The sequence below is a fragment of the Phyllopteryx taeniolatus genome, chromosome 1 (genome assembly GCF_024500385.1).
Source record: "Phyllopteryx taeniolatus isolate TA_2022b chromosome 1, UOR_Ptae_1.2, whole genome shotgun sequence".
Classification (NCBI taxonomy): Eukaryota; Metazoa; Chordata; class Actinopteri; order Syngnathiformes; family Syngnathidae; genus Phyllopteryx; species Phyllopteryx taeniolatus.
Window position 1 is genome coordinate 28,178,000 of NC_084502.1, and position 25,851 is coordinate 28,203,850.

Sequence of the window (25,851 nt, forward strand, 5' to 3'; positions counted from 1 at the left end):
ACATGCTCTTTCACCACGTCAGAAGGTACATAACCTGTGCATCCAGTTTTTGTGACATGTTTGGTGGTGTGCCGTGAGATATTTTTCTCATGTAAAATATATGCATCGGCTCAATAAAGGTTGGCAAACAGTAGTCTTATGGTGTTTCAGGGAGCGCACAAAAATGTGAATGTTTATTTTTTTGGTGAACAGCTAGTGATAGGTTCCACAGAAAAAAAACAGGACAAGGTGAATTCGTGAATATTGTTGTATTATTGAATTGTACTCAAATGATGGTTCACACCTATCTCCTATTGGTCATAAAACTAACAAGCCTGTGTTCTAAAAATCCTCTCCAGATGTAACAGGAACAATCTTGGGCAGCACCGTGAACAGTGACCCTGGGAGTCCCTCTGACGATGAAGACCTCCCGCACCCTTCCTCATCTTCTCACATCGCATGCGGCGCTTCCCTCACAGGCTCGGACGAAAGCCCCCTGTTCGTCAACGGTGCTTGTTACTATGGCAACAGCAGCACATGGCAGGAGGATACTATCCAGGTGGCTGCGGGCGGACACACCCACAGGCAGGTGTCCCTTAATGACTACTTGGACGCCATTGAGGCCTCTGGGAGCCCCGCGGAGCGACTTCCAGCAGGGCCATCGCCAAGACTCCGCTCCAGCTTTCCAACAGACACACGCCTCAATGCAATGCTCCACATAGACTCCGACGAGGACGACGAGAGTGTGGGGCAGCGCGGTAAACAGCAGGAGACAAGATTGCAGAGGACTACAGACGTCGACATTTCCGGTGGGAACGAGGGCTCCAGATGTGAGCACACCGGAACAGAAAGCTCTCCTGTCTCTGAGTCGGCTCAGGCCGAAAGTTCAGGTAGTGCAGCAAAGCTGCAAACGGAGGAGGGGACGCAGATGATCGTCATTGCAGATGGTGCTGGAGCATCAGCACGTGTTGGTGATGAAATGGAAGCCAGTGGATCTCCTCGGGCTTCACAAATAGAGTCTGCAAGCGATTGCATGTGCAACGAGCAAAGTTCAAGGATGAACACCAACCAGGACACAGCCTGCAGTTCTTCATATAGCTGCGGCCCACTTTCACCCATTCAGGTAAGATGCTATATTTGTCAACATGGATTCCGAGTCAGACAAACAGATGTGTTTTGCTAGTTGAACTTTGCTTGCTCTGACGAACCAATCAGAAATCGGAAAAACAATGTTATTTTGGGCCAGTTGACTAGCCCACTGAGGCAAATTTGAAATCTGATTAGTTAAAGAAACATCTCATTGCTGATATAGTTTAATTTACATCAGATGGCACCAATGAAGGCCCTGGGTAGATTAGATTAACATGGCAGCACATAGAGTCTGAAATCTGATTGTTCAAAACATCCATGTACTTCTTCTTCTTTTCCTTTCGGCTTGTCACTTTAGAGGTCACCACAGCGCGTCATCCTTTTCCATGTAAGCTATCACTCAAAGGAGTGATTAAGAGGCTGTGCTCTATGATGCAGATTGCGTTCCTTTGTACTGTGTGAATGTACAGGTCAGAGATAAGAGCTTGAGAAGTGCCAATACTTTTTACTGCTTGTTTGACGAACCTAGCAAGTTTCTTCTTCTTTTCCTTTCGGCTTGTCCCTTTAGGGGTCGTCACAGCGCGTCATCCTTTTCCATTTTAGCCTATCTCCTGCATCCTCCTCTCGAACACCAACTGCCCTCATGTCTTCTCTCACGACATCCATCAACCTGCTCTTTGGTCTTCCTCTAGCTCTCTTGCCTGGCAGCTCCATCCTCATCATCCTGCTACCAATATACTCACTATTTCAACTCTCGACGTGTCCAAACCATTGAAGTCTGCTCTCTCTACCTTTGTCTCCAAAACATCGAACCTTGGCTGACCCTCTGATGAGCTCATTTCTAATTTTATCCAACCTGGTCACTCCGAAAGCGAAACTCAACATCCTCATTTCCGCCACCAAGACACAATGTAGCTCCTTGTGACCTTCTCTGTACTTTTCCATCAACATCCTCAAGGCAAATAATGAATCTGTGGTACTCTTTCTAGGCATGAAACCATACTGTTGCTCGCAAATACTCACTTCTGTCCTGAGTCTAGCCTCCACTACTCTTTCACATAACTTCATTGTGTGGCTCATCAACTGTATTCCTCTATAGTTCCCACAGCTCTGCACATCACCCTTGTCCTTAAAACAAGCCAGCACACTTTTCCTCCATTCCTCAGGCATCTTCTCACGCGCTAGAATTCTATTGAACAAGCAGGTCAAAAACTCCACAGCCACCTCTCCGAGATGCTTCCATACCTCCACAGCAATGTCATCAGGACCAACTGCCTTTCCATTTTTCATCCTCTTTTATGCCTTTCTAACTTCCCCCATACTAATCATTGCCACTTCCTGGTCCACCACACTCGCCTCTTCTACTCTCCCTTCTCTCTCATTTTCCTCATTCATCAACTCCTCGAAGTATTCTTTCCATCTATCTAGCACATTACTGGCACCAGTCAACATATTTCCATCTCTATCCTTAATCACCCTAACCTGCTGCACATCCTTCCCATCTCTATCCCTCTGTCTGGCCAACCTGTATAGATCCTTTTCTCCTTCTTTAGTGTCCAACCTGGCATACATGTCATCATATGCCTCTTGTTTGGCCTTTGCCACCTCTACCTTTGCCCTATGTCGCATCTCAATGTATTCCTTTCGCCTCTCCTAGGTCCTCTCAGTGTCCCACTTCTTCTTAGCTAACCTTTTTCCTTGTATGATTTCCTGTACTGTGAGTTTCCACCACCAAGTCTCCTCACCTTTCCTGCCAGAAGATACACCAAGTACTCTCCTGTCTGCCTCTCTGATCACCTTGGCTGCAGTGGTCCAGTCTTCTGGAAGCTCCTCCTGTCCGCCGAGAGCCTGTCTCAGCTCTTCCTGAAAAGCTGCACAACAATCGTCCTGTCTCAGCTTCCACCACATGGTTCTCTGCTCTGCCTTTGTCTTCCTAATCTTCCTCCCCACCACCAGAGTCATCTTACACACCACCATCCTATGCTGTCTAGCCACACTCTCCCCTACCACTACCTTACAGTCGGTAACCTCCTTCAGATTACATCGTCTGCACAAGATGTAATCCACCTGCGTGCTTCTACCTCCGCTCTTGTAGGTCACCCTATGTTCCTGCCTCTTCTGGAAAAAAGTGTTCAGTACAGCCATTTGCAATCCTTTTTTGCAAAGTCTACCACCACCTGTCCCTCCAAGTTCCTTTCCTAGATGCCATACTTACTCATCACTTCTTCATCACCCATATTTCCTTCACCAACATGTCCATTACAATCTGCACCAATCACGACACTCTCTCTGTCTGGGATGCTCAGAACTGCTTCGTCTAGCTCCTTCCAGAATTGCTCTTTCACCTATAGGTCACTTCCTACCTGTGGGGCATAGCCACTAATCACATTACACATAACACCCTCAATTTCAAGTATCAGCCTCATCACTCGATTTGATACTCTTTTCACCTCCAAGACATTCTTAGACAACTTCATAGTCCCAACATTCCAAGTCCCCACCTACAGTTCTAGGCTCTGTGCTTTCCTCTTCTCTTTCTGCCGAAGAACCTGCTTTCCACCTCTTCTTCTTCGACTTCGACCCACAGTAGCTGAATTTCCACCGGCGTCCTGCAGGTTGACGCCGCCGGTGGCGGACGTTGTTAACGACCGCTCCGGTATGGAATTCTTTGTATGAACGCTCATATTTGTTTGGCAAAGTTTTAAGACGGATGCCCTTCCTGACGCAACCCTCTGTATTTATCCGAGCTTGGCTACCGGCCTACAGTTTGCACTGGCTTGTGCCCCACATAGGGCATCCATATACACGTACTGGAAACAGTGCAGCCAAGAGAAGCGCTACAGACTGAAGAGAATACTGTTGGGAATAAAGTAATACAATTTCACTGAACAAAAATTAGAGTTTAGGTTCTAATCATAGATAATCTAATAATCTTTCTAATAATCTTTAGGTCAGGACAGAAGACCTTGCTGTCCCTGATCTTTCACCACAGTTAAAAATCTGTGAAAAATGCACTAATTAGCAGAGGTGGGAGTAAGTCACATATGTGCAAGTCACAAGCAAGTCTCAAGTCATAACCTTCAAGTCTCAAGCAAGTTCCAAGTCACTGTAGGGAAGAATTAAGCAAGACAAATCGAGTCGCCACTAAATTTCAAGCAAGTGAAGTCAAGTCAAGTCATACAATCTTGCTCCAGTCACAACATATATTGGAGTGGTTATAAAATGTTTATTTTTTTCTAAATTGTTTTCCCCCTCCCATAATTCATAACACTAAAAAGGTATTCACACCTTATTAAAGTTAAATGAACAACAACTGAGATTATGTTTGATTGAATCTATTGCATTGAATTGTTTTAAAGTTGTATTTTAAACTCAATTTAACTCAACTTTATTTCTGAACAAACTCTGCTTAGTAGTTTGTGGTGACAGCCTTCTAACTCCTACGGTTCTTAAAATAACACCATTAAACAAAAGCCAAGACTGTTTTCTGTTGGTCAAATATAATTAGATGTCTACCTAGTGGGCTAATGGAGAATGAAAGAGATTCGTAATTAAGGGAATAATACATGACATAAAAATGTTGCCATCCTTAAAAAAAAAAATGTGAACAAAATCTGCAATCCTCCTGTGTCCTCTAATTAAATCATTCAGTCGGGTTTGTTTGTTTATTTAGAAGCACTGACTCTGGACAATTGACAATTGTCATGAGATTAAAGGTTATGTTTCATGTGCTGCGGTCTCAATTTTAAAAACATAGTACAGACAGCTTTATCATACAGACAGATGCCATTTTAATGGTAACACTTCAGTAAACATGTTCAATTTGTACTGTACTTACTAATGGTGGAAGGCACTTTTGTTAATGACTTTTTTATCGCCGTGTTCGTAATGCAAAGTGATCCGATACATCAGACCTATAACACACCAGGCATCTTGTAGCACTGACTCTTTCGTCATGCCCGCAACATCTCCACACCTTTTTTTTTCTTCAACTCTCCACAACTGACCGCGAACAACGCTGCTTCACTTCTTCTGCCTTGGACGGTTGGGATTATATTTTAGGAGCTACTTTCTGCTCTAGAGTGCGCACCGCCTCATTAGTAAATGAGACAGAGGGGGGGGAAAAGGGAGCGTTTTGCATGCCTATGAACCGAAACAAAAGGTTCGGACAATTATCATAAACCGTCCAACCCCTAGTTTTGTTACTTAATCTTTTACTTTTAATCGTCCAAAATCGTCTATGAAAAGTAATGTTTGACCAGCTAGCTAAACTGTCAAATTAGCTTCCCAGCTTTCCTTTGTGAATTTGTAGTGTCGGATGAAGTTCGACGTCGTTGTTGTGTCTGTAATGCGCTAGTTGCAAACCATGCAGTTTGCCATGCTCTTTTTTCAGACTTCATCAACAAAATAATTGAATCAAAATTTTGCTATCTTTGGAGCTCCTTCCATTGTTGTCATGCAGGTGGCTACACCACACTGGCAAGTGTGCAACAATGCAGACTGTAAAAACCTTTTATTCATCAAGCTTCTGCCGTTTGTTACAGGAGGTGGAGACGAGGGCGGAAGTGGCTCCTAGGGCAGAGGAGGAAGGGGCGGAGTTATCAAGCAACAACAGCTTGGCGACTACTGCTATGACGACCGGTAGCGACATTCGAACCTTTGATGCAGGTGTGCGGTACCTCTGGCTGCAATCAAATAATTGATCACCTAGAGTTTTGTTAATCACGCAGACTATGATTGGACTCATATTTGCGTCAACGTGGTTTTATTGAGTTGAAGGAGTGTTCACCAGTGATTCCCTAACCACTGTGTCGCAAGAGATCATTAGGTGTGCTGCAGGAAAATTCATAATTTCACTCAATTGGTCCTAAAATTATTATTTATGTACCACAAATAATGTGCTGTTTCTTGTTCATCTGTCTATGCAAGCGACGTATAGTCACTGTTGAACAATTAAATGTTCTTCCAGTTGATCAGTGGTTCTCAAACTTAAGTACCACCAAAAAAGGTTTTTAGCTCTCCAAGTGCAGTGGAACTTTGATCAGACGGACCCTGATATGACGGATATCTGATAAAACGGACCTTCGGGACTGAAAAATGTCCAAAAATAGCTTCCACTTGTCACTTAAAATTTCGTTGACAGTCTGTTAGTTCCAGAATTGGCCGCTGTTGTTTACTGGTGCTGTGGCGCAATGCAGGCAGAGAATGGGACTGAGGTATTTCCAGGTCACATATATACAATATACTGTATTTAGATCCAATTCCGGCGGCACGTGAACGACTGGTTAGAGCGTCAGCCTCACAGTTCTGAGGACCCGGGTTCAATCCCCGGCCCCGCCTGTGTGGAGTTTGCATGTTCTCCCCGTGCCTGCGTGGGTTTTCTCCGGGCACTCCGGTTTCCTCCCACATCCCAAAAACATGCATGAATTGGAGACTCTAAATTGCCCGTAGGTGTGACTGTGAGTGCGAATGGTTGTTTGTTTGTATGTGCCCTGCGATTGGCTGGCAACCAGTACAGGGTGTACCCCGCCTCCTGCCCGATGACAGCTGGGATAGGCTCCAGCACGGCCGCGACTCTAGTGAGGAGAAGCGGCTCAGAAAATGGATGGATGGATGGACTGATCCAATTCCAAAAGACGTCCCTCCGTGCCTACGTGCCAGCCATGTTGAATATGGGGCATTGACGTGGTGGCCATGTGACGATGGTTCTATCGTCTATTGTACATAGAGGGCTCCACAGAGAGAGAGAGAGAGAGAGAGAGCGGCATGGCTGCAGTGTTAACTCTGAACATGCAATTTTTTAGCCTTTACATGATCAGGATTTTTGGGGCCAATCACCGATCAGCAAGTTTAAAAAAAAAACAATAACCGATCCGATTACAAGATGGAGCAATGTGTCTATTTACATGAGTTGTTCATTTGTTGTCTATACTTGTGTACTGTATACTGAGTACTGTATCTTCAAACGTATTCTTTAGCATTTTAGACAAAAGTTAAAACATCAAGGATTAGCCACTGACAGAAGTTTAGGTCAAATCAACATTACAACATGACAGAAATAATGGGTGCTAACTTACTGTAATTAAATTACTTTATTGCAATTAAATTACTTGTGAATACTGTCAATGACATGCTTACTCTAACTTTCTCACTGTCCCGGCTATATGGACGGGTGTTGTCCAGAGTTTGTGTCCGTTTTGCTTTTGCTGTTTTGTTTTTCCCAAGCTGCGTTGTTTGAACGTGGCATGCTCCTTGTGTACATTCTTCAGGTGCCCAATCAAATTTGTTGTGTTGAAGCATTTAGATGACATTCCCCACGATGTTCTTCAGTTGTGCAGACTGCAAATAACTTGCGTGTTATTTGTCTGACACACCGCAAAATAGTTCCACACCGACGAGTTTTTTCACTGAGAAGATTGAAAAAAACTTTATTGGCCGTCAGATAGTTACAGTACTACGCCATAAGACACGTGACAAGGCTAAAAATAAACTAGCTTTTGGATTCATACGCGAAGGCAACGCGGAGTAAATATCTTTTGCGGAGCCGATCGATGATGTCATTGATCGGATCGGCAAATTATGACATGAAAGCCGATCGGCCGGTCAGCATAAAATGCTAATTATCGGCCAATACCGATCAGATCGGTGTAAAGTCTACTACTTTTGCTACAGTAACTTTCTTTTTTTATCAAGTCGTTCACCTTTGAAAACAGATTTGGAACTCGGAAGCACATTGGGGACGCGGGGGGCACCCGGCGAGGACATGCAATAACTATCCAAGACAACAATATACGAGAGGACAGAAAAGGGCAGGACAGGATGTGTGAAAATGAGCAAGGTATTGTGCTATTGACGAGTGGTGCGGTGGGATTCTTTTTTTTAGTGTCTAAACACCTGTAAGAACCTGTTAGTTATGTTGTTATAACCTATGTAGTTGTTAGTGATTTGTTATGAAAAAGTTTATGTTTCAAGGCAAGCAGTTTTTGAAGATTAAAAGCCAAATATATTGAACTTAAATAAAAGTGAGAAAAAAGCCACTGTCACGTTATGCACCATTTGGAGCCTATCCTAGCTAACTGCGGGCAGGAGGCGGGGTACACCTTGAACTGGTCGCCAGCCAATCGCAGGGCACATATAAACAAACAACCATTTGCACTCACATTCACACATATGGACAATTTAGAGTCTTCAATTAACCTCCCACGCATGTTTTTGGGATGTGGGAGGAAACCGGAGCACCCGGAGAAAGCCCACACAGGCATGGGGAGAACATGCAAACACCATACAGACGACCCTGGATTTGAACCCGGGTCCTCAGAACTGTTGAGGCAGATGTGCTAACCAGTCGTCCACCGTGCCACCCTCATGGCACACCAGCAAACAAAACTGTTACAAAACGTATGCATACTGAAATAATATACATTTTTTTGCATTCAACTGAAAAATAAATTAGTATTCAAATAAACTGGCCCATAGTTCACACTAAGTACATCTGTGCGTAAATTGAGACGAGATCATTATTATTTCTGTATCTATACTTTTTAAAATCATTTTTGTTTGCTGGTGTGGCATGAGATTTTTCTAATATATATATAATAACTAATATAAATATGTGCCTTGGCTCAATAAATGTTGGGAACACTGGTCTCACTCGGAGGCAGCGATGTGTGCCATTCCTTTAGATCAAGAAGATGCCTAAATGGACTGCTGTGGAACTCTGATTAGGATAACTAAGATGTCAACTGCTCTTTGTCTACTGCAGAGGCTGTCGGCCCAGATGTACAGGGAGAGGAGGAGGGGGAGGAGGATGAGCGAGGAGAGGTGTGGAAGAGACGCTCTGTGCGGGCCACCGAACTCGCAGCCCAGAACCAGGTGGCGTGCAGGGCCAGAGAGGGTCTGAGCACGACGTTAACTGAGATTGACTCCGGTGAGCTGACTTGGAAAACAAAGACAAAGAATGATAACATTACATCTCATTTATTGGATTTGCAAGATCATTTTGGTTGGAAATGCCCAGGATGCCCTTTTTCAAGCTACTCTAGATGGTCTGAAACGCCTGGCAGATGAAACGGCTTAATATTCCATATGTAAATAAGCTTTGCTCTGATTTGATCGCTTTTCTTCTTAATTTGAGTATGGAAAACAGCTTTGCTCTGATTGGTCGTAGTCTGTATCTCGGCAGCTTTCATCTTAATAGTTGGGTTTTAAGCAGAAGGTGCCATAAAAGTTGATAACTTTTTTTAACTTGTGGCAGCTTAGTGTTTGAGTGACATCGCTTTTTGATCCTTCGATGTCGACTCGTCCTATCATTGCGAAGCAGAATTCACCAAGCGTTGGATTGTTCACCCAAGGATCGGGAACGTGAGCTGGATTTAGAGCGTCGTGTGTCGGGGTAGTTTTACCCTACTGAAGAGAGTCGCAAAAGTAGTATTGATAGCTGCCAAAATATGGGCCAAATCTGACTGGATACATATAGCTATTTCTAGATGCAGATGCACAAAATGGGCCCGAACACAGCACAATTCTGGTTCCGAAATGCTTGGGAAAACTCCTCTGAGGTTGCATGCGATGCAAAGTAAAAGTTATAGCTTTGCATAAGACGCAGCTGCGTTTTCGTTTAGCCATTTTCTAAAGTTGAGTTGATTGGGTGGGTACCAACCATAAACAAGTGGGCAAGTGCTTGCATAATAACTTGTAGCACTGACGCCTGAAACCGATTAGCTCCTTTTTCGTCTTTTTGCCTGGAATTAGCTATTGCTTACAATCGACAAACCGCATAGGTGTCAAACTTAAACCAGGTCACAGACTCATTTTGACTTAGGTTATAGACATAAAAAATGGGGGAAAAAATTTGATTTTGATGTAAGGGGACCTTTAAGGAAAAATACATAAATGAATGTTTTAAGGCTATGTTGACAGTACACTTTCCTCCCGGCGGTCACGGCAGCCCCGTTCATGAAAAATGCAGTGGTCTGTGGGATTTTTTCTTGATAGTCAAGGCTTGTTATGTTTTCTCACGGCCTATCATGGTATCCATGACAGAGTTCTTCGTTAGGAGCCGTTGCTTGTTCGATCTTTTTTTTTTCCCCCTTTGTGCTGCAAGCCAAAATTTGTGTTACGAACAAGCTTCAGGTTCGCCGTCATTGGAGTGAAGTGAAACGAAATTGTGCAATTAAGGTCCTGTAATGCCGTCCCATGCGGGCAAGTAAAGAGCTATCTAGTTTACATGGATCTATGCTTTTTATGCTTACCTGCATAAATATATGCATATTCCATTAAATTACCCTCCAACGAATTCCTATTAATTCAAGTTTCTATTTTGGAATATTTTCAAAATGCGCCATCTTAAATTCGGATGAAATTTTACCAGAAATGTTTTGGAAATATACCAAAAATTGGTGATGAGTCGAGTCCATCCATGTAACATGCAAACTCCAAACACTTGGGGCCGGGAATTGAACCCCCGACCTCAGAACTGAGAGGCAGACGCTCTAACCAGTCGACCAGGTGCAACAATTAATCAGTTAATCGACAACAAATCAATAATCAAATTAATTGACAACTTGATAATCGATTAATCTTTGAGAGACCTTTTTAACTTAAAATTATCCAAATCCTTAGAATTCCATCTTCTCAACAGTAAATATTCTCTGATTTGTGTAGTCCTCCATAAAAACAGACTGGTTGTCTTTGTGTTAAATCAAAATAAAGAAATTTTCAAACATCTGCTTTTATTTAGAAAACAATGATTAACAGTTTTGCCTATTTTCTGACATCTTAAGGGCCAAATTACTGACTGAATCAGAATCAGTTTTTGTTTGTCTTTTCTGCACTGTCAATTTGCAATATACAAAAGGATTTTTTTTAAATAAAGGCATTTAAACTAAAAATGTATTTCTTATCCAATTAATCGATTGATCAAAAAAATAATCAACAGATTGATTGATTATTAAAATAATCGTTAGTTGCAGCCCTACTTGTAATGACACTAAATAGCATCAGTATGAGGTGTTACCTTCTGTCACAATATGAGATGGTCGAACTGTGAGAAACACTTGCCATGCAATTCTACATCATTGATTTGTATGAATGTGTGCGTGAATGGGTGATACTTTGTAAAGTGCTTTGGGCACCGTATGTTGTGGATAAAGCTCTATTTAAGTGCAATCTGTGTAGGAATAATGCATGGTTTTAAAATTGCTGGAGCACTGTTACCTGTAGGCCTGATTTTGTTTATGTAATATAAATGATGATCACAGTCATTGTGTGTGTGCGTGTGTCTGTCTGTATGGTGTCACAAAGGGGCCACAGCTCAGGTCAATGGCCACGTGTCTGTTCAGACGCTGCCGTCTGTACGCCATGATATCAGTCGCTACCAAAGAGTGGACGAGCCCCTCCCGCCGAGTGAGTGTTCTTCAGTGTTTTCCTCAAATGTTAGGTTGAAAAAATATACAGTGGAACCTCCAAGGTCAAACACAGTTGGTTCCAGGATGTTGCTTGACTTCTAACTTGTTTGGATTCGGAAACAATTTTTCCCACAAGAAATGACGGAAATACTGTAGCTAGCGATGTATTGTGACAGACAAAACAATTAAATGCTCTTCCACTTGGCGGCAGAGTAAACAGTTGACCTGTGTATCAACCTGTTGCCATTCATACAGCAAATATGCAAAGTACATTTTTTAATACTAAGATGAGATCATCATTATTGTGTGTGTGTGTGCGTGTGCGTGTGTTTGGTAGTGTGCAGTTATATTATTCCTATGTATTGTGATGACACAATAAAGGTTGGGATACACCAGTATAGACAACATTTTAAGTCACTCTTAACCGTCATACGTGTTAACTTACTATTGATGAAGGCATAATGTGATTGTGATTAGCCCTGCAGATCCACACTCATCTAATTATATTTTAAAATATTTTTGAATTGTCACTGAAGTGTTGAAAAAGGTGTAAAACATATTTTTGATAACAAGTGATGACACATAAAGTGATTCTTTCCAAAAGTACTTGGAGTCCATTTTGAAAGTGAGACTGCTTTACGTCACGTAACTTTCTAATGTTCATCTTCTCGAAACAATTTTTGGTAAGGCTGGTCTGTCTTTTGGCATAACTATTACAAAAAGCGTTGTAAAAAAAAAAAAAAAGCTACCATAGAAAAACACATCCAGATTTAATCCATTGAAGCTCACTGAGGTCTTGCCAGAGACGACAGTTTGAACTCCAAAGTTTTGGAGGTTTTTACTCTATACAGTGTTCCCTCGTTTTTTTTGCAGTTAATGGGGACCAGAACCCCCCACGAAAGGTGAAAAACCAAAAAGTAGGATTTGCCCCCCGCCCCCTAGGAATTTTCGTGGATGTGTACGTGGGTACCAGAATGTTTAAAATATGGAAGCAGTATTTATACTTTACATATTTGAGACAAAGATTACAACAGTACACCTATTTACTTAAATCTTTAATTCTAAAACATGATACAGTAATTAACATTCATCAACATTGCCTTCTGAGAGAGGCTAAGAGGCTTGTGTTGGTGGCGGAGGTTTGGCTTTTGTTTTGATCATATTAGTGTCCAAACTCTTTTCCCTGCAATCAGCAATCCACAATGCCAATGCAGGTTCCATTTTCACAATTCTCTTATTACGTGGAGTTTCGCTTCCTTATTGAAAGTTATTGAAGCAGTTTTGCGGATGTTTGCTTCCTCTTTCTTTATGTACCGCACTGTAGATTCATTCACGCCATAATGGCGTTCCACAGACGTATAACTTCTGCCCTCTTTGATCAAATCTAAAAGTTTCACTTTTTCGCTGATGGTCATCATCATCTTCTTCCTCTTGGGCGTCGCGGAGGAAGCTTTCACAGGGGCACAGCGCTTCGGCGGCATTGTAAGGGCTTGCTTAACTAATAAAAAAAATTAGCGCTTAAACAAAAAAAGTTATTGCGAACACAACAGCGTGGACGAGACTGGTGAGACACAACAAGGGAAGATGCTGGGTGAGGCTGCGATGATGCGCAGCCAATCAGCTCACAGGATAAAACCACACGTGCTCTCATTGGTTGATATCGCGCCGGGAACCAATCACGCGCCTTGTATGAGTGCCTGTACTGTTCAGGCATGTGCAGGCATGTACAAAGCCTCTGAGTCTCTTTGTTGGCATGCAGGGAAACCTTCTGTCACGCACATCAACATGAAACAACGCGTCTTTCCGCAACATGGCTGCCGATATGGCTGTATTTTTTAATTTATTTTTTAATGAATATTTTGGAAAAACCCGCGAAGCACTAAAGCCGCAAAACGTGAAGCGCGAAGTGGCGAGGGAACACTGTATTTCCCTAAAAATGTTAAGGTTACAGTATATGACAGAATCAGAATCATCTTTATTTGCCAAGTATGTCCAAAACACACAAGGAATTTGTCTCCGGTAGTTGGAGCCGCTCTAGTACAACAGACAGTCAATTTACAGAACACTTTGGAGACATAAAGACATTGACAAAAAACAATTGTGCAAAAAGATGCAGAGTCATCTAGCACTTAGAGCAGTTCGAATGGCTAATATCGCAATAGTCCGGTGCAATGACCATTGTGCAAAGGGCACCGAGACTTCAAGGAGTGTATGCGGTTTAAAGTGACGAGTAGTGCGACACTTTAGAGGTTCCACTGCACGACATTGGCTTCGCTACTCAAAAAAAGTTAAGGATATTTTGAGTGAAATTTCAGGATTAGGGTGAACTTAATTTGACATTCTCTAAACTTTTGAATGCACATGTCCAACTGTTCATTGTTTTAGTACTTTTCACACAACTTGCTGTCCTTTAAGGAGCTAAACAGCAGAATTTACACCAGGTGTTTAATCCATGAAAAGGACTAAAGATGTCCACTTCTATGCCTTTCTGTGACTCTTCCAGTCTCTCTGTTGCAACCTGCTGATGGCATTCTGAGCTCATTGGCCACTTTTTCTGAGAACATCCTGTTTGAAGCCTCCCAATGGCGAGATGCTGTTGATCAATTGTTAGGTGCTGTCGTGTTCAGATTATGTAAAAATGAACAGAAGATGGAATGAAGATGACTACTTAAGTACCAATTCTAATTGAACAAGGAAGAGACTAGAAGATTCACAGAAAGACATACACTGTAAGTGGACGTCCTTGAAAATGTAGCGGTTGATTCATGGATCAAAACCCTGTTGCGAATGTGGCCATTCAGCTCCTTGTTGTAGAGAAAAAAAAACTGGTTGTGCAAAAAGTGCTGAAAGATTGAACAGTTGGGCATGTGATAATTTGATCATATCAGAAGAAGTACCAAAGCACAGCTCAGTCTAAATAGGGCATGTGTTTGCGTATTAGACTGGGAGGCGCGGATAGACAGCCACGGGAGGATCTTTTACGTGGACCACGTGAACAGAACCACCACCTGGCAACGGCCCACTGCCCCAGCTGCGCAGCAGACACTCCAGAGGTCCAGCTCCATCCAACAGATGGAGCAGCTGAACCGTAGGTAAAGACCACTGAACCCCTGAACGTCAACATCGCATGACTTAGCATTTCTTGTAGAGACTGTGACCACGGTGATGAACACACTCACCTTTAGGTATCAGAGCATCCGGCGGACGATAACCAATGACAGCAGAGCAGAGGAGGTGCCATCCAATGAGCAGCCAGCCGACGAGACCGATCTCCACCCTTCCTTTCCAGGTTAACCAAAGTATAAGTACTCATTACATGTATTTTTCTTTTATTGTACAATCAGAACAATACAATAAACAATACCATACATGAATTATTATATTGTCATTTACTGTATATAGACCTTGTGTGTGTGTGTCACCTTTTGCAGAGCTACGTCGAGACAGCAGTGCAGCCGGTGCCAGCTCCAGATCCCGCCTGTACCTGTTGCTCCAGTCTCCCAGCTCCAGGTTCCTCACCAGCCCCGACTTCTTCACTGTGCTGCATTCTAACCCTGTATGTGCAAACGGATGCTCTTTAAAATATTTTTCTATTCGTTATACTCCCTCAAGCACAAATGTAACTCACACTCTGCTGCATAGTTTCTGTTGCACGCCACACAAATTGAACCTCTTAAGAGTAGGAGCTGATTAAGTACAAGTAAAAGATGACTGAAATGTCCTTGAATACAAAAGTAAAAAAATATTTTGTCAATTACTGTCCATACAACCGTACCCATTTTGATAATGTTGTAAAAAACCTTGTCCTTTTATTAACTTACATAGTGCTCATACTGGAGAGAAGAAAAAAATGTTGCATGTTGTTGTTTAAGAGCTCGCTTGCGTTGGCTGGACTTTCATGCCATCAGAAAGTGTTCCCCTGGCTTTGCTTACATTGTGATCATAGTAACAAAAAAAATGCTAAATTAGCTAATGATGACAACTGAAAAATGCAGATTAGATGCCAGAAACTTGTCGTTTTTAGGCTGGCACGAGACACAACGCATGCGCCACAAATCATTGGCTGGGGAAATTCTCACTTTTCCGTCGTAATCAATGCTTTCCGGATCACGCTCCTCCATATCACTGATGATTTTTTTTGCTTCATAAGACGCCAAGATCTCAATCAATGAAGATCTCAACCACAGTTGACTTTATCTCTCTCTATTTACATCTTTTTTTCAATAATTCTGCTGCGCTTGAAAAAAGTAACCAGCCTATTCTGACAGAGCAAGGAGTAGAAAGTATAGCTACAGGTATCTGTTTTAAAATGTTAAGAGTGAGAGATAAAAGTCATCAGAAAAATAAATACTGTAGCAAAGTGCAGATATAGAACCTAAAATATCTATTAAAGTACTTTTCACCACTGCATAACAACCGAACTTCATTTGGCAATTTCGTCTTAACTTATGCGCCCTCTCTTTTACCTTTCTGCCAGAGTGCCTACCGCATGTTCACCACCAACACATGCTTGAAACACATGATCAGTAAGGTGCGCCGGGACACGCACCACTATGAGCGCTACCAGCACAACAGGGACCTGGTGGCCTTCCTCAACATGTTTGCCAACAAACAGCTGGAATTGCCTCGAGGCTGGGAGATGAAGCACGACCACACCGGAAAGGTGGGCCCTCATTACCATCATCATCATCGCTTGCGTTGTCTTGGTATATAAAAATGAGATAACCAGAATTGTGTTGTCGAACAGCCTTTCTTTGTGGACCACAATAGTCGAGCGACCACCTTCATTGACCCTCGGCTGCCCCTGCAGAGCTGTCGACCGCCGAGCCTCTTGACTCACCGCCAACACCTGACCCGCCAACGCAGCCATAGCGCTGGTGAAGTCAGCCCACGACGCCTCGTAAGTCCCGTAGAACAGTGATCCGCAACTGTCGTCACCCTGGGACCCACATTTTCCTATTGTCGCTACCCACTTTTATTTATTCATTAAACCTTTATTGATCCAGGTAAGACAATTCTCATTTGCAAAGCCAACCTGGCATAGTATAGTTGTGTGTGTGTGTGTGGTTAGAACTGTAGTTACAAAAAGTAATAGTTAGGAACAATAAAGAAAATGTATTGTTCAAAAATAGCCTTTGAAAATATGTATGTGTAGTTTTAACCATAATGCTTACATGATCAAAGTACCTTTTTTTTTATGAACCCTGACATACATACATATATCCATCTTCTGTGCCGCTTTATCCTCACAAGGGTCGCGGGCATGCTGGAGCCTATCCCAGCTATCTTCGGGTGAGAGGTGGGGTACACTCTGAACTGGTTGCCAGTCAATTGCAGGGCACATATAAACAAACAAACCATTTGCACACACATTCACACTAAAGGGCAATTTAGGGTCTTCAATCAACCTACTATGCATGTTTTTGGGATGTGGGAGGAAACCGGAGCACCACGCAGGTACGGGGAGAACATGCAAACTCCACAAAGGCGGGACCAGGATTTGAACCCCGGTCCTCAGAACTGTGAGGCAGATGTGCTAACCAGCCGCTCACCGTTCCACACAGCCTGACATACAGTTTGGGTCACTTTTGACCTTTTTTAGACATTTGAGCGCAATAACAAAAATACCCTACATGTTATTCTTTCACATTGACATCTGATGACTTTTCCTAAAGTGACCCATAATAGACCAACATGAAAATGTTAAAATGTCAATATTTTTGTACAGGTGCTACAAAGTTTTACACTGAGGCTATTCTGTGTCAAATTTGATCTTTGTATACAAAGTGGATTTTAGATTTACCAGTGTGTGTTAAATGAAGGAAAATGGGAGGACTACCACCCACCACCACATTTGCACAGATTCCCACAAAAACATGCACCTGTTTGTTTTTGAAGGATCACGGTTGAGTCAAAATTGACACGCAATATACTATCTGTGCATGGTAAATAAACGTGCATGTAAGAGTTAAGACCACGCTGAAACTAACCCACTCTGCAGATGGGCGAAGAGTCCCGTCATGCCGGGCCACCCATCTTGCCGAGGCCCTCGAGCACCTTCACATCTGCCAGCAGGGGCCAGGGTGCAGATGCTGTGCCAGTAGGTCAGTATGCATGCAGGTGGCATGATTAACAATTTAAAAAGGTGTTTGTATTGACTTGTTTTGCACATTTTTGTCCTCCTGTAGCGTACAATGACAAGATTGTGGCTTTTCTACGGCAACCCAACATCTTTGAAATTTTACAGGAGAGGCAGCCAGATTTCCACCGGAACCATTCACTCAGGTGAACCAACACTGTGTAGTAAGTGTAGTCAATGTAAGTGAGGAAGTTTACTGTTTGTGAACCAGTATAGATAGGTCGGTAGGTTAGTAGGTAGATCCATTGGCTGTTTCTGGTGGCCACACAGGGAGGCATTGCTAGGGGATGCCCCCCCCCCCCCCCCCATCAAATATAAATGTTCTGTGAAATGGCTTTCTATTTCGAAAATGCAGACTTGTCAATTATTTTTGCCGTTTGTATGGGGAATTTGTGCCCCATTGTGGAGTCTTCCTCTCTAGGACTACTTGGAGAGCTGCATGGTGACACAGTCTCTCAGTAAGTGCACGTGTTAGAGTGAATGTGTATCTCAGATCTTACGCTGAACCATAAACCAATCTTTTCAGCATATCTTTATAAATAAAATTATATTAGTGATTCAATACAGTGAAAAGAGCTGTCATTCCAAGTGTTTCTTCTTCGGTTTTGTGAGATCACGCGAGACTTCGAAATCACTGCTACAAACAGAATCTTGCTGTGTGTGGTCTGCTGTGTTGAGATTCTCGAAGCACACCACAAACATGATGACCAAAAATATTGAAAAAAAAATCTTTTAAGAGTGGAAAAATCTTTGTGTGTACCAGGCCTGAGTGTTGGCTGGGCTTGAGGTTTACGGTCACATCAAATGCATCCAAGCATGATTTTATGTATCTTGCTTGGTATACTGGGGCACTGTCATGCTGTATCAGAAAAGGTCTTTTGAACAAAGGCTTTTGCACAAAGTTGGATGCATGCTATTGTCTAAAACAGTGTTACCCAAACTTTATTGAGCCATGATACAAATTTTACATGGAAAAAAAAATACTGGCACACCATCAAACAAAAATGTCTTGAAAAGTGGATAAACAGTTTAATTATGTATCTTATTCGATCTAGTAAAAAACATGAAATTCTTCTGCCTGTCACGATATGGTTGCTGGCATGAATAGATGACCAAAGATACACTATTTGTAGCAAATCTATATTTTTCTAAATATCCATCCATGGATTTTCTGTACCGCTTATCCTCACTAGGGTGGCGGGCGTGCTGGAGCCTATCCCAGCTTATAAACACATATAAACAACCAACCATTTGCACTCACATTCACACCTATGGGCAATTTAGAGTCGCCAATTAACCTACCATGCATGTTTTTGGGATGTGTGAGGAAACCGGAGTACCCGGAGAAAACCCACGCAGGCACAGGCAGACCATGCAAACTCCACACAGGCTGGGATTTGAACCCCAGTTCTCAGAACTGTGAGGCAGATGTGCTAACCAGTCACCCACCGTGCTGCCATTTTCTAAACAATTAGGTAAAATTGGATAATTTCTTTCAGCAGCACACCTGATGATTTCTCACGCTACACTAATGTTCTGCGGCACAGTGGTTGGTAATCAATGGTCTACAATATCTTGTCTGTCGAGATTCAATGGGAAAGCCCAAAGATGTTTGTTCATGCAGTGTATTTTCATGTTTTCATGACAACAGGGAGAAGGTCCAGCTGATCCGTACAGATGGAGCATCAGGATTGGCGCGGCTGTCAGGAGATGCCGACCTTGTTATTTTGCTAAGGTGAAGCCTTATTCAATGTAATTAATCCATGTCTTGTGTGCTTGTTGGTTTACTGTTTTTCTCTACTCTGCAGTCTATTTGAGGAGGAAGTCATGTCCTATGTGCCTCCTCATGCCTTACTATACCCCAGCTACTGCCAGTCACCTCGAGGCTCTCCTGTCTCCTCCCCACAAAACTCACCCGGTAACATCATGTCTTCATGTAAAAAAATTATATGTCAGCATTTTAGTGCATCAAGTGGTTTACACAAGTACCACACGCAACACTTACAGTACTACTAACATTCGCAGCAATGCTAGGGCTGTCCAGTCTGGTTTACGATTACTTTGTCAAAAGATGAATATGAGACAAGAGATCAACATTTCAGAAGACTACATTGAAGTGTAACTAACATGAAAACTTGAGAGCTGTCAATGTGTGAAAAACAAGCAATTGTTGAATGGGGAATCAGTCAGTCCCATGGCACAGATATTGAACATAGCTTATACAACCTTTTGGAATGTCCTGTGGAAAGAAACCAGTCGTGAAGTAACAGATGTGAAATGAGATGAGAGTGAACGTTTTCAGAGTCATGAAGAAAGACCTCCAAACAACCATAAAGGATTGACCTTCTCCAAAGTGATAAGGCTTTATGAAAGCTCAGTGGAGGTAATGTGATGGCTTCTTCTGGGACGAACTTCTTAATCTTCATTGATGAACAACAAGCTGACAGCAGCAACATGAACTCCTAAGTCTATAGAAACATTTTGTCTGAGAAGTTAAAGAACGATGCAACCAAACTGACAAGACACTCACTGGCTAAAAAAAACTTGACAAGAGTTCATCAGGGGCATGAAGGAGAAAAGCATAGTCAATCTCCAGACTTAGACCCTATAGAAAATGCATTTTACATGCTAAATAGGTGACTAAAGGCCTAAATTACGAAAGGCTTGTGCAGGAAAAATGGATGCAAACTTGATTCCGCACATAAACAGATATGGAAGCTGATCTACTAATCTGGCACACCCAGGAGTGGGTCTGTCAAATGCGCTAAAATGCCGCACTGTCCATTTTGCTTGTGAGAGCAGGAAATACTTGAGGCTTAATCTAGCACACACAATGTGATTTATAAAACCTGAGACGAGTTGCGCTGGCTAATTTTGCATCTTTCCATTATCCTGACATATCCGCTCTTGAACACTGAAATTTTGGAGTTTCTGCAAGATAAGGGCTGACTTGGAGGCAGTCACAAGAAGGGGTCATGCCATGTTGCCTATGACAACTCCTTTCAACTGCATTTCCATGCATCTGGGCCATTTCAGCGCACTGTGGCAATCCGTCCCGGCCTCTCCCAGAGCTGTATACAGGCTGGGCTGTATACATTTAAAACACCTAGGATTGCATTTAAAACACCTAGGATGGGTACATACAATTTCCATTGTGGCAATGTCACACACTCTGGACAAGTTCAGTCAAACCAAACATGGATTTTATGTGGTGGCTTTCTCAAAATTATTGCAGCAATTGATTTTCTGTAACTCAGTAATGTGTTTGTTTTCTTCTTCCATTAACACTTCCAATTCCATCACTGTATACTTCATTTTGTGCTTGTGGTGCTCTCCTGAATTTTCCTTGGTGAAAACCATCAGAGCTTCATAAACCTCAAATTCCTCTTTTAAATACAGCGTCTCCACCACTTTTATACCTTGTGCGTGCTGTTAGAGTGAGTGAACCCGCAATTTACCAAACCTGGACTGTTGAGCTAGTCTCATATTCAACTTTTGATGTCAAACCCAAATTTTTTCAGTGTACAGAAAAATAATGGAATTAGCATCTTTGTTCCAATACTTCTGGTGGGTCGTGGAGGCGCACCAATACAATACAATACAATACAATACAATACAATCAGGGAAGGTGATCATGTTGCCATACAAAACTCCATAGTACAAGCCACTTGGTACCGCAACCAAATAATTTCCAAGTTGTAATCTCAGAATAAAAAAGATGCAGTGAATAAACAAGTCCAAGAAGTCACGAAGAAGCTTCTTTTCTGTTTTGTAGGTACTCAGAGAGCAAATGCCAGAGCTCCAGCACCCTATAAGAGAGACTTTGAAGCCAAACTACGCAACTTCTACAGAAAGCTGGAGACCAAAGGTTACGGCCAAGGACCAGCAAAGCTCAAGTGGGTGGTGCGAGTGAGTGAGTGAGTGAGTGAGTGAGTGAGTGAGTAGTGAGTGTGTGTGTGTGTGTGTGTGTGTACACATGATTCACAAGAATTGTATGCACGTCAGGTTGCTCATCCGCCGTGACCACCTGCTGGAAGATGCCTTCAATCAGATTACTTGCTACTCCCGCAAAGATCTACAGCGCAGCAAGCTGTATGTCAGCTTTGTAGGCGAGGAGGGGTGAGTAAGTAGCAGCGTGGCGCCGACAAGCATATTGTAACAAATGCGTGTTTCGTTCGTTCTTTCCAATTTCAATTGGCAATCAAAAGATGAAAAGGTGACTCATTGTTGTTTTTTTTTATTTGTTTAGATTTTTCAAATTTCAATTTGTGGTCAGGTTAAAAAGACAAAATGGAAAAACATGCCACAGTACTCTGAATTTGTTTTTCATATTTAATTGGTTGTGTTTACGTAACCCAGACGTTTGATAGTAAAGGGTAAATATAAAGTAAAGATACATTAGCTTGTTAGCCATGACAGTTACTCCAGACCTAGACCGCGATCCATCAGCCATATTATCCATTCATCCATTTTCTGTACCGCTTATCCCCACTCGGGTCACAGGTATGCTGGAGCCTATCCCAGCTGCCTTTGTGTGAGAGGCGGGGTACACCCTGAACTGCTTGCCAGCCAATCACAGGGCACAGCAAAACAAACAACCATTCACACTTACATTCACAACTACAGACAATTTAGTCTTCAATGAACCTACCATGCGGGAGGAAACCAGAGTACCCAGAGAAAAACCCACGCAGGCACGGGAAGAACATGTGAACTCCACACAGGAAGGCCAGAGCCCAGATTTGAACCCATGAACTCTGAGCTATATTAAATCAAGGAAAGACATGTTTGAAGCGTAATTGTAATCGACTTCATTTATTACATCTGATGCGGAAGATATGCTCTCATTGCTGCTTGTCTGTCTGATAGCACAGTTGTTTTCAACTCATGGACTAGTAGACAAGACTCTAAATTGCCCGTAGGTGTGAATGTGAGTGCGAATGGTTGTTTGTTTGTATGTGCCCTGCGATTGGCTGGCAACCAGTTCAGGGTGTACCCCGCCTCCTGCCCGATGATAGCTGGGATAGGCTCCAGCAGGCCCGTGACCCTAGTGAGGAGAAGCGGCTCAGAAAATGGATGGATGGGAAGGACTAGTAGACGTGTGCATTGGTGGTCTTGTAGACTTGGGGCAAATAACTTCAACATTATTTTTTATTCTTCTTTCAACCGTTGTACAATGATGTGTGAGGAACTCTGTCTGGCGATTTTCCATGTTGTAGTTTTGATTGCAGTAAATATGGCATTTTTTATACAAGATTTAAAATCTAAATAATCAGTCACACATTTTTGCAGTTTTTGATTCATGATTGCTTAACCCTAATTGCAAAAATGAATGACACACAAAATAGAAAAATTAATTAATCAGCGCCTTAAAAAAGAGGTCAGAAGATTTTAAAAGATGTGCTTTTTTTGCAGGTTGGACTATAGTGGACCTTCCCGAGAATTCTTCTTCCTGGTCTCAAGAGAACTGTTCAATCCTTACTATGGTCTCTTTGAATATTCTGCCAATGACACATACACAGTCCAGATCAGCCCCATGTCGGCCTTCGTGGACAATCACCATGAGTGGTGAGATTACACACAATGTGAACTGCGAGTATTACTCCAGTTCACTGAGTCACTTTCAGTAGTTGTAAAACTCTTCTTCATTTGTGTCTGCATGACTGTATTATACTGCCCTCTGATGGCCAAGTCGCACACACTCGAAGGTGCTGCAATTAAATTAATCATGAAGCATAAACTGTTTAATTCTTTGCATTCTATTTAATGATGTTATTTACTATGGGCTCTATTTTCTTAGATGGCGTAGCTGCGCTTCAGCGTAAAAACTGGCACATCTTGATTTTCGTGCGAGCGCAAGACTCTGTTCTCATGTTTGCCAATTTAGCAGACTGTCTGTGCCAAGCTGGGCGTGTCGGTGCGGCAAAGGTGCTCTAAAGCTTTGGTAAACATTGGTTTGCGCGTGCAAATAAATGTTGACAACAGCGACCAAGTATGTTGATAACGGCAAGCACGGGAGGTGAAGCGCCTGTCAGAATACACAATCCTATTGATCGACGTCAAGGAGTGCTGTCGGAGAGTTGTCGTTGGTATGTCACACTAGACGGAAGATACCCAAAAAAATCAAACGTGCTAGACTTTTCATTTTGGCGTCGTAGGGCTATCGTAAGGCCAAATTGTTGGTCGTGGATTATGTCACACTACAAGAAGTTTCGTCGTTCCTGACAAAATATGTCAGCCTCAATCTGGGAAATCGCCCGCGATAGCCAATCGGGCCAATATCAGGGCTGAAATCCTGTCGTCTGATCTAGGCATAAAACATAGCCCAGATGATGAAACCAAGACACCCAGCATGAGTCAGCCCTCCCACACTATATAAACACAAAGCGCCTATATTCCATGCAGTGGCCAGTTGGCGCAATTGCCGCTGCTTTATTGATAATAACTTGGCCCATTTCTACCACTACAGCTACCCTGAAGTGTTGTGAATGTGTTTTGTGTTATTTGGGCTACAGTGTCTCTGCTGTGTACCCCCACGCACGGTGGATAGCGAGGCAGCGGCACACTGGATAGCTCTGCCACCCAGTGCCACGGCGTCAGGGCTGTCAGCCTCACTGTTGTCGGCTGCGAAGTTGCGGGGCAAGGAGGAGGAGGGGAAAAAAAAATCATCCTGGGAGACCGCGGTGCATCGCACTGATGTGCCCGCCCATGGTGCACTTGAGGCAGCCACAGCAGCGCAATTAATGGCCCACTAAATTTCTATGGTGGTACAGGATGGGAAAATTGCTTCTCTGTGGCCCGTGAGAGCTTATGCCTCGCTAGAAAGAAGCTGGGAGAGAAGGCACATATTTGATTGACAGCTAAAAGTTCCACGCTGCGGACTTTTCAGAGCATTCAGCAACACGCCCAAAGCGCCTGAAAGCTAAAAATTATTTCATATACCGTAATTTCTCGTGTATATTTCCCCCCAAAAAGTCAAAAATCAATGGTGCGCATTAAGGCCTCTTTATACTCCCGCGCTCCTGCGGGCCGACAACGCCCGCATTGCATCACGTGACCGACGAATTGGCCCACGGGGCCCCTTTGCGTAGCTTGACGCGCACACGGCAAAAATTGTTGCTGCGCGTAGAACACCGCGGAGATCATCTCTCGTGATTGGTCCGTTTTAGTCACATGCTGTGTTGACGTACTCAGCGTGCCCCTTGGTTCTACATACCATCTAGGTCGCCGCCTTCTTGATTGATTTTGCATCTTATTATGCTACAGTGTTTTAATGTTGGTCATGACATTGGTATTTTTTTTTTAGGTTTTGTAAAACAGATTAATGCATTCCCTGGGCTGTATGTCGACTTTCAGGTTTCGGTTCAGTGGTCGCATCCTGGGCTTGGCTCTGATCCACCAGTACCTTCTGGATGCCTTCTTCACCAGACCCTTCTATAAAGGACTACTGCGCATGTATGTATGCGGGAATCATGCATGCACGCAACTAAGCATCCTGCACAAATGTCTATTGTTTTGTTGTGTGTAGTCCATGCGATCTGAGCGACCTGGAGTATCTGGATGAGGAGTTTCATCAGTCCCTTCAGTGGATGAAGGACAACGACATTGAGGACATGCTGGACCTCACCTTCACTGTCAATGAAGAAGTGTTTGGACAGGTCAGAATCCAAGTTTGTCCTTAAAAAATACAAAACAATAAAATCAGTAAAAACAAATGATTTAAAGCATACATCACATACCTCAAATACAATAAATGACAATGAAACAATGGCAATAAAATGAAAGTTAAAATAGGTATGTATAATAATGAAATATTAGTTAAAAGCTAAATTACAAAGGTGGTCTTTAAAACATAAACGTTCTCTGCAGCCCTGAGGTGTTCTGGCAGGCTGTTTCATAGACGAGGGTTGTAAAACTGAAAAGATGCCTTGCCGTGAGTGTGTGTCCTGAGTGTAGGAGGAGCTGGAGGACCTCAGGGCCTGCGAGGGTTCATAGAGTAAAAGCAACAGTGAAAGATGAGAGGGTTCCAGACCCATCCATCCATCCATCCATTTTATGAGCCGCTTATCCTTACAAGGGTCGCGGGAGTGCTGGAGCCTATCCCAGCTATCATCGGGCAGGAGGCGGGGTACACCCTGAACTGGTTGCCAGCCAATCGCAGGGGTTCCAGACCATTCATTCAATTAATTGTGCTGCTCCTTCTGGTGTGCCTTACTTGGCCACTGTGGGGCAGTATAA

At 42.9% G+C, this 25,851-nt stretch overlaps 1 protein-coding gene across 6 annotated transcripts in view; it reads left to right on the top strand.

Moving 5' to 3' along the window:
* The window catches only part of hecw2b (HECT, C2 and WW domain containing E3 ubiquitin protein ligase 2b), a 41,448-nt gene that overhangs the window by 8,414 nt on the left and 7,183 nt on the right, over nucleotides 1-25,851 (top strand). For 2 of the 6 annotated variants that reach the window (XM_061785536.1, XM_061785546.1), the window contains 18 exons: nucleotides 339-1,102; nucleotides 5,613-5,736; nucleotides 8,831-8,995; nucleotides 11,371-11,472; nucleotides 14,416-14,566; nucleotides 14,660-14,763; nucleotides 14,906-15,030; nucleotides 15,952-16,137; nucleotides 16,222-16,374; nucleotides 17,476-17,578; nucleotides 17,663-17,759; nucleotides 19,265-19,348; nucleotides 19,422-19,531; nucleotides 21,389-21,509; nucleotides 21,619-21,732; nucleotides 23,029-23,181; nucleotides 24,970-25,068; nucleotides 25,142-25,271. In XM_061785536.1, the coding sequence (XP_061641520.1) occupies nucleotides 339-1,102; nucleotides 5,613-5,736; nucleotides 8,831-8,995; nucleotides 11,371-11,472; nucleotides 14,416-14,566; nucleotides 14,660-14,763; nucleotides 14,906-15,030; nucleotides 15,952-16,137; nucleotides 16,222-16,374; nucleotides 17,476-17,578; nucleotides 17,663-17,759; nucleotides 19,265-19,348; nucleotides 19,422-19,531; nucleotides 21,389-21,509; nucleotides 21,619-21,732; nucleotides 23,029-23,181; nucleotides 24,970-25,068; nucleotides 25,142-25,271 (2,885 nt within the window). Of the gene's footprint in view, nucleotides 1-338; nucleotides 1,103-5,612; nucleotides 5,737-8,830; nucleotides 8,996-11,370; nucleotides 11,473-14,415; nucleotides 14,567-14,659; nucleotides 14,764-14,905; nucleotides 15,031-15,951; nucleotides 16,138-16,221; nucleotides 16,375-17,475; nucleotides 17,579-17,662; nucleotides 17,760-19,264; nucleotides 19,349-19,421; nucleotides 19,532-21,388; nucleotides 21,510-21,618; nucleotides 21,733-23,028; nucleotides 23,182-24,969; nucleotides 25,272-25,851 lie in introns of those variants that run through there. The other 4 variants (XM_061785499.1, XM_061785509.1, XM_061785526.1 and 1 more) reach the window with 4 other exon arrangements.